This window comes from Pseudomyrmex gracilis, unplaced genomic scaffold, assembly GCF_002006095.1.
Source record: "Pseudomyrmex gracilis isolate BER0280 unplaced genomic scaffold, ASM200609v1 scaffold_353, whole genome shotgun sequence".
In the NCBI taxonomy this organism is placed as follows: Eukaryota; Metazoa; Arthropoda; class Insecta; order Hymenoptera; family Formicidae; genus Pseudomyrmex; species Pseudomyrmex gracilis.
This window is the reverse complement of record NW_018020937.1, coordinates 113,043-121,969: the sequence shown is the minus strand read 5'-3', so window position 1 is coordinate 121,969 and position 8,927 is coordinate 113,043. Positions and strand designations below refer to the sequence as shown.

The 8,927-nt window shown below is 35.1% G+C and overlaps 2 protein-coding genes across 5 annotated transcripts; one reads left to right on the top strand and one right to left on the bottom strand.

Moving 5' to 3' along the window:
• Positions 1-1,687: 1,687 nt before the first annotated feature.
• LOC109860244 (ovalbumin-related protein X-like) lies at positions 1,688-3,905 on the bottom strand. The gene is made up of 8 exons (XM_020439210.1): positions 3,661-3,905; positions 3,385-3,564; positions 3,096-3,312; positions 2,800-3,014; positions 2,546-2,728; positions 2,311-2,446; positions 1,845-2,016; positions 1,688-1,768 (listed from the first exon to the last, which is right to left on the bottom strand). Exons 1-7 carry the CDS (start codon positions 3,823-3,825, stop codon positions 1,865-1,867), a joined length of 1,248 nt encoding a protein of 415 aa, XP_020294799.1. The 5' UTR covers positions 3,826-3,905; the 3' UTR covers positions 1,688-1,768; positions 1,845-1,864.
• A 1,041-nt stretch (positions 3,906-4,946) lies between these two features.
• Positions 4,947-8,171, top strand: LOC109860243 (TPPP family protein CG45057). 4 transcript variants are annotated; one of them, XM_020439207.1, is made up of 5 exons: positions 4,947-5,109; positions 6,433-6,550; positions 6,670-7,012; positions 7,122-7,257; positions 7,494-8,171. In XM_020439207.1, the coding sequence occupies exons 3-5, from the start codon at positions 6,681-6,683 to the stop codon at positions 7,671-7,673; spliced, it is 648 nt and encodes a 215-aa protein (XP_020294796.1). In that variant the 5' UTR covers positions 4,947-5,109; positions 6,433-6,550; positions 6,670-6,680; the 3' UTR covers positions 7,674-8,171. The 4 variants fall into 4 exon arrangements, with proteins under 4 accessions (XP_020294796.1, XP_020294797.1, XP_020294794.1 ...); XM_020439205.1 differs by lacking the exon at positions 4,947-5,109 and adding an exon at positions 5,636-6,171; XM_020439208.1 differs by lacking the exon at positions 6,433-6,550.
• The last annotated feature ends 756 nt before the right edge of the window (positions 8,172-8,927 follow it).

Sequence of the window (8,927 nt, the reverse complement as noted above, 5' to 3'; positions counted from 1 at the left end):
GGGGGGGGGTCACTGACCTCGGTCACGCGACTGCGGTGGAGTCATTGACCTCGGCCGCGCGACCGCGGCGGTGTTACTGACTTCGGTCACGTGATTACGGTATACATATATGCGTATGTGTGTGTATTATATATAGATATAGAATATTACATATAATATATATAATATTCTCTTTTTTATCCTTTTCCCTATTACGTGACTTTAGTCACGTGTTGTTTTTCCACTTCTCTCTCTCACTATTTTTTGAGTTTGATTTTCATGCGTTATTTCTGACATTTCTCATATGTGTATTATATATGGTTTATAAGACGTATATACTATCTGTCATCGCGGTGACAGGTTGTGTTCACTGACAACACGTTAAATAAAAATAACAATAGCGTGCGCGTAGCGCGCGCCTGTGTTGTGCTAGTTTATTTCAAAAAGCACAAGTGCGTATTGTGTGAGAAATTTTGCCTTCCGTACAAATCTAACCGCGTTTCACTGTCTTTAATGTGGTACACTTAATATTTATCTTTTTTTTTTGTTTTTTTTTCAATAATAGATCTACAAAACTCTAACTCTCAAACAATACGAAACATTCCTCAACGAGAATAAAATGGAAGTGATCTTGTTTGTTAAAAAAAAAACACGCATTATTGTATAAAAGATACGTAATTTATTTCTTATAAGGAACAAATATTATATACAATTGTGTAAAAATTATTTACATTGTTTAATAAAATTGTTACGTAATGCGCTACTTTGAAATTTTACTACTAAATCTAACAGTGTTAAATACATTAACACTTAAGCACGCAGCTAGTGTACAAAATAAATGAAACTTTGCATACAAATAATGAAAGACTATTACTTAAGAAACACGTATATCAAGTTTGAACTGCGGCATATTGAAGTCAGGTACTAGAAATATAAGGAGCGAAAACATGTTTAAAAAAAGTTGTTTTACGGTTATCGTCGTAGGTATTTACATTATCGACAAAGTTTTAAACAAAAACTGTAGGAAATTAATTTTTCCACAAAAAAAGTTACAACCTTCATTCACGTAACTTCAACCGTTTTCATGGTAGAACGCTGAGAACGAGTTTTAAAGTTGCGCATTAGCTACTCTCTCTTCTTTGATCTTTGTGGAACTTGGTATCTTTAATATTCTTTTATAAAAAGTAGTTTTGTTTTATAAAAAACACTTTTCTAAAACAAAAAGTATTTTTTTATGAAACAAAAAGTATTTTTTATAAAACAAAAAGTATATAAATACTTTTTGTTTCATAAAAAAACCGAAATACTTATATTTTTTTTTTTATAAGAACAAAAAGTATTTTTATGTTCGTGTTGTGTGCAGGCAGGTGAGGAGCTACGCCACTCCCTTTGCACTCTCCCCGAATAATCGTCAAAAATACTTAAAGATACCAAGTTTCACAAAGATCAAAGAAGAGAGAGTAGCTAATGTGCAACTTTAACTCGTTCTCAGCGTTCTACCATGAAAACGGTTGAAGTTGCGTGAATGAAGGTTGTAACTTTTTTTGTGGAAAAATTAATTTCCTACATTTTTTGTTTAAAACTTTGTCGATAATGTAAATACCTACGGCGATAACCGTAAAACAACTTTTTTTAAACATGTTTTCGCTCCTTATGTCTCTAGTACCTGACTTCAATATGCCGCAGTTCAAACTTGACATACGTGTTTCTTAAGTAATAGATCTTTCATCATGTGCAGTGTCATTCCTGAACTATGAGTGGTCATATCGTAATACAGCTGAAATAACTTCTACAAAAAATATATATAAAATTTAACATAATATATGACATTTAAAAAACTATAAAATTTAATTAGCTCTATTTACCTATTTCTAAAAGTTATTATTTACAATTCATCTTTCCATGATTCATAGTTTAGTTTCCGCATACTTCCCAAAAGTAGAGGTATCTTGTATGGCTTATATTCAATCGCAAATAAAAATGGACGTTCTACCGCAAATATCCTCGGTGCCGATCTAATTGATCTTTCTTGTGCAACTGCAATTAATATATATTTTCTTACAACGAATTCGATTGGATGCACTAGTGCCCACTGAGTGCGTTCTCTTTCGGTGTGTGTAATAAAATACTAACATTGAAATATTCTACTACACATTGAAAAAAGACGCGCTCAGTGCGCACTAGTGCATCCATTCGAATTCGTCGTTAGTGTTCTACACTTTCTTATATATAATATACACTTTCTTAGTAATATACTTTTATATTATATGTATTATTATATAACTTTACTTTATATTTTCGTGTTTTAGTATTCAAAATGAAGAAACCTACCTGTTTCTTTAGCAGCAGCCTCTGTACCTTCATCAACGTTTAAAAACACTTGCTGTAGTAAATGGCTGTGACGTAGAAGGTCATAAAATATACTTTCAAACTCTGCATCTTCCGAAAACATTGTGATCACGCCCATCTAAAAATATTTATTTAATAAATTTCTTACATTTTTTCCCTTTCTTTTTCTCTTCATATTAGTACTTTATCCCGACAAATTTCGCCAATTTTATTTTACCTTTTTTAAAATATCAACAAAATTTATAAAAAAATTATGAAACTTGAATTTAGGTAGATACAATTCTATCTCCTCGATAAATCTGGGTGCGTTTGCTAATTTTTTCCAGTCGAAATTATTTTCCACAGTCTGCAAGTTCACTTCTTCGTATGGCAACAATATCACCATTACGAAGTCTGAATTCTGTAAAATATTCTTCAGTTTAGTTCAGTTCTTATTACTTTTTTCTTTTTAATGAATAATTACACATTTACCATGTATGGTATTTCAATAAAACTTGCTTTCCACTCTGGTATTTCACCGCAATTAAATTTTGTTTTCTTAACCATTGTTGGGACAAGATTTATCTCTGTTTTAGAAACATGAAAATCACGCAGTTGTGTATTCTTTTTATCAAACTTATCAAGCCAGGTGCCCTTGAAGTTAATAGTACTTAGGAACATTATTCTTATTTCTCTCTCAACACTATCTGTTTTAAACATTTAATAAATGAGAACAGTTACATTACTAAATTTTATTTCACAATTATTAAATACGTAAACGAATATACCTGCACAGAATATATTGTCTAGATTTATTTTGTTATCTGCTGTGAGTTCAATCCAGTTTTTAAGAATGTCGTAAGCTGTATCGTGTATACTGGTAGAATTTTTTTTAAATAAGTGACAAGCGAACTCTGTTTGTGAAAACGTAAAATAGTGGTCAAATGGACAATCATATAGTGTACGTATTGCAGTTATTGTATACATATCATCATATTTACTATCCTAAAATGCAGTTAAATTATTTTTGAATCAAGTATAATCACACTTGTTTTATTTGTAAAGTCGGAATCTCACTTTTAATAGATTCCTCAAAGCTTGGAGATCTGTCATCAAAAGAGGTTTTTCATTGTTATAGAGAATAGAGTTCAGTTCGTCTAAAGAGGAACCTTCAGCGATGTCGGCAAGTAAGAACAATACTACATACAAGTTCGCAGGAGAAATCAAAATATTATCGTTTCCGCTTTCTGATACGTTCTATAATACAGCCCATAAACATACAAATTATGAATTGAATGATTTAACATTTATACGAATATTTTATACCAATCATTTCTTATTAATTGCACATACCTTGTATAACGAACTAGTAAATTCATAATACAATGGAGCTACATTTTTTAAATTTTCTACAGTTTGTAGTGATTCTGTAACATTGAATAGACATCGAGAAAAGGCATCAGTACCGACGAGTAGATACAGCACTAAAATATATACAGTTGGATTAATGAGACTCATCTTTCACAATTTGCATTATATTTTGATCAAGCGCCAAATGATTAATCGCGTTCAAAATCGCTGCTTCAAAACGACCAGTGCCAACGCTCTTCGTGTAATGTTTGTCATATTCGAACAACATGCTGTTTTGAAGTTCCCACTCTTGCGCACACGTGCTTAGCCTGTATACAAGCTCCACCTCGTTAAAATATTAAAGTGATATTTTTGAATTTGAACAACAGCTTAGTTGATGATTGCAGATGAATTTCCGCACTAGTTTTTTGCAAAAAAGAACGAAGATTTATATTGACTACTGCAAAACAACTACTATATCGATGCTTTATTCAAAATCGTCGACAGAGATGTCCGAAAAAGTTTCAGAAAAAGTTCCACATTATACATAAACCGCTCTTTCTTTGGTAGCGTTCAGTTTCCTGCGTATGCGTGTATTTATCCATAGTACACGTAACGTATACTATATATAAATCATACGCGCATATACAAACGGAACGTGTTCCCTACATGCTTAGTCTATGCGTTTGCGCAAGAGCAGGGCAAAGATAGGAAGGTAGATAAACAATCAAGCTACGAGCAAGCTGAAGGTTTTCAAAGTTTGTTTCTATACTTTTTCGGTACCTCTCTCTCTCTCTCTTCGTGTCAGGTATTTTTTTTAAAGCAAATTACGTGTTCAAACATTCGTTCGAAATCGTCTGAATGCGAAAAATATCGAAAACTTGTCTGTGTGATCATCAAAATAATCTACACATTAAAATATTTTATAGTTAATGCCTTTTATAAATGATAGATATCTTTTTATTAAATAATAAATAGTAAATAATTCTGTTAATTTTTGCAAGACTCATATAATTGCTACATTCTGTGAAAATACTAACATTTGTAATTTTTAATTGATATTTAACTATAGAAAATTATATGATCGCGTAGCTGAGAAATTCGATGGCAAGGATCGAAAAAAGAAGATCTGAAGGACACCACAAGTGAATGGAGGATGTTAATATTTTTAAGACACTCGATGGAAAAAAAAGCTGCATGCCGGTTTTCATAGACATATTATACTCGCCACGCTTGCATAGGTGGGGGATACTATTCGCGGCAGAGCGGGTGATGACGATTTAGCTTCGCTGTCAGTCTGATTCTGTCTGGAGTCGCAGAAATAGCTTGAGACCTTGTAATTCTCGCCGATAAGAGAGTTCGCTCTGGCTTTAATAATATAAACCGTTCCGTTCACGGAAAAGGAAGAGCGCGGCGAGCAGCAGTGCTGGGGAACACAATCGAACAACACAGGTGCAGATACCCTACATAATTGACGGAAGACACGCGCGCGCGGAATAAGTTCTTGCTTTATTTCACATTTTTATCTTCGTGCACAAATAGATTGTTATTTCTTGCAAAAATTATTGTAAATAATTTTTAGAATGTAGTTTTGTTTACAGCACGCACACTGTCATTTTCGCGATGTTCGCACATGTGTGTAAAATAAAACATAAATAATATACAGATGCATAAATAGAGATGCAAACGCGCAAAGTCTTTGGTGAATATAAATAACTTTAATGTAATGCGCTAGCCGAAGATAAGAGAACACGCCGCGCGTTGGAGCGGCGGGAATTGCAGAGAAAAACAGACACATAAGTTGTCACATAAGTTACTTGGTTACGAAAAATTTCTTAACGTTTCGCGGCTGTCGTTCGCGGCGAAAATGGCATACTTTTCATATCGCTAGACAAATACATGTTTTATTACGCTAAATAAAAATCGATTTATTCAGTAGTTAAAATTATGTCAAGTAAAGTTTTTTTTTTTAATAAAGCCGCACGCAACTCGACGAAATCGCACCTGCGTTTTATAATTCGCATCTTCCGTTTCCGGAAGCGAGTAAGCAGGAAGCGAGCGCTCGCGGAGCAATGAGACGCAGTTTCAAAGATACGGGAGGGTGCGTGTGCCTTTCCCGGGGGGTGTTGGAAGGATCGATAAAATACATGCGCGTTTAGGCACCTCGTGACGCACACACGAGGTCGTCTCTCGTCTGAAAAGCAATCACTGTTGCATACCGTCGCGTTCGTCCGAAGATTTCTCGGTGCGGGAAGAGCAAAAAAAAAAAAATCTCTTCTCAATACACTCGCGCTATGGACGAAGTCGCGTCGTTCGTTGCGCGAGACGTGTGAATTTTCGCATTGTCGCGAGTTTTTCGCCCGCCACCGAAACGTCATCGTCGTTGTCGCCGTCAGCGTCCCGTCTCGTCCGCATCGGAATTAAACATCTACGCGCGTACTGACCTAGAAACACTAAACCTGACAGATCGCCATCGTTGCGCTTCTTCCGCCCTTGCGTAGCTAACTTGGCTTGGTGAGTCTGAGTCTTTTGTTTACTCGTCACTTACATAAAAAAACAAATAAAGTAAAAATATATGTATGTTGTTGTTGTGAAATATGAAAAACCGTATCGCTCCGTCTGTCGTGATTTGACGACGGTACATATACTGGAGCTGCATGTGTCTTTGTGTTGACACCTGATCGTAATGACATATTACTTAACCAGAACTTCGTCGGCCGACCGATGACGCTAATTACGTTAACGCATCGACGCTTGTATAATTTCTATTTATAGGCATGAAATAACAACGTTCCACGTCGGTTTTCGCACGCAACGTGTATTTCCTGATACTTTGGCACACATTCATTCACGATTCACTTGCGTATCCGAACGTGTGACCACACACACACATGTATGATACACTTTACTCCTTTCTCTAATTACGCATACAATGCGCTTGTTCGAAGAAAAAAAATTTTAACGCGTGTTAATAGTGTGATAATAGAGATAACGGGAACATATTTATTCCAGTGTGTCTCACAATGCAAGCGGAGAAGAACGATAACAACGAGAAGACCGACGGCGAGAAAACGGAGACTGTCAACGACGTCACGCCACCAACGTCGATCACGAACGAATTGTCAAATCTCAAGATCGAGGATGGTTCGGCGAGCTCGACGCCGAGCAGCCCCGGGGGCGGCGAATCCGGAAACTTCCTGTCCAGTTTCAAAGCGTTCTCCAAATTCGGCGATCCCAAGAGCGACGGTAAATTAATCACGCTAAGTCAGAGCGACAAATGGATGAAACAGGCGAAGGTAATTGATGGAAAGAAGATCACCACCACGGATACGGGAATTTACTTCAAAAAACACAAGTGCGTATTGCGTGAGAAATTTTGTCTTCCGGATTGATACAACCGCTTGTCTTTAATGTCGTTTTGTACATTTAACATTCATGTTTTTTTTTTGTCTTTTTATCGACAGATCTACGAAACTCAATCTCGAACAGTACAAAACATTCCTCGACGAGCTGGCTAAAAACAAGAAAGTGGAAGTGGCGGAAATCAAAAAGAAGATGGCCAACTGCGGACCACCCGGATTTAGCGGCGGTGCCAGTGGAGTATGTACACTTCAAATATATTCGACATTTTGACAATCTTCGACATTTAAAATATTTATCTAAGACAACTTATTTTAACTTTCTCTCTCTGTCTTTCTCAGTTGTTGAACTTATCTTTCTTTTAATCGTTGTTAATCTGCGATCGCACGTTTATATATCTTATCGGACTGTGATTATACAAGTATTGCAATGCGCGATGTGTTTATGTGATTCTGTTTTTGACGAAAATTTTACAGGCTGGAAAAGCGGCGTCAACGGTCGACAGACTGACCGACGTCAGCAAGTACACCGGCTCGCACAAACAACGTTTCGACGAAGCGGGAAAAGGTAAAGGTATAGCCGGTCGCAAGGATATGCCCGACACGTCTGGTTACGTTCAGGGCTATCAGAACAAGGATACGTACAAGGCTCATTAGTACTTATCCAAATGTGCTTCGCATACTTACCGACGATACGTGCTTCGTGAGGAACACACGAGCGGTGTGTTACATTCGATTTTACGCGGCGGTTCTGAAGTTTTCTATCGCATTGCATTAACAATCTGCCAGAGATATTGCAAATATTCTTGAGGAACGTATACATCGTTTTTAAGTTATTATTAAGATAGTGTTAAATATATATATCCTTATATATATATATATATTATTATTATCAAACAATGACTTTTTTGCCGATTAATCGCGCGATAGTTACTTCCTTAGATCACAGCTACGTACTTTTAACGATACATTATCTTACAAATTTTCTATATACGTACAAGTTCTCTCTATATAAATAAGGCCTGGTTGACCAGCTTGTTCTAACAATCGGTGTATGATTCTATCGACTTTTAGCTTTAGTTATTTTTTCTACACGTTTTTCAGCGTTTCTGTTAATCAACTTTGTTAAGTAATCGCACCTAGAGAGACGTATAGTTTAGAAAATATTGTTTGTTGTGCAGTTCAATAGAAATAGATTTTTTTTGTCTTTAAATTTGCGCGGTTTACCGAGAGAAATATTGCGTCATTAAGTGCGAAACTTGACAAATATGTATACACATACATGTTATATAAGTTTCACACTCAATGATCCAATAAATAAAATTGATTTCAGAGTACAGGAATTTACTTGCCAGTTGTTTTAATTGTTATGCAAAAAGAAAGTACATAGAATTGTGTATGAATTTTGCACAAATCGCAATAATTCCAATTAGTGATTTCGTGTAGGTAGAATAATAATATATATACACACTTCCAATAATATATATACACAAACTTCCTTGTATATAATAGAAATATTTTTTTTTTTTTTTTGATGAAGAAACTAGTCACACGTTTACTTCTCAATTGTGTTATTTTCAATACCTACCGGCTTTATCTATTTCCATAAAAAATGTATTGAGTTCGTGACAGATATATATGTAATTACATACATATATATATATATAAAGACAGATAAAAATAAGAATGCACATTTATCACACACAAGATTAACTATTGAAGATATATATCGCGCAAGACGCGATATGGAAACGTGACGTACAATTTTAAATAAAATTTATTTTCTACTGCGTATATCTCAAAAATATAATATTTTTCTGCACATCTTAACATTGAATTAATATCAATTAACTCGATTGAAACTTATTAGAGTTAATTGCCATACCCATAATTAACTCGGTCAGTGAACTC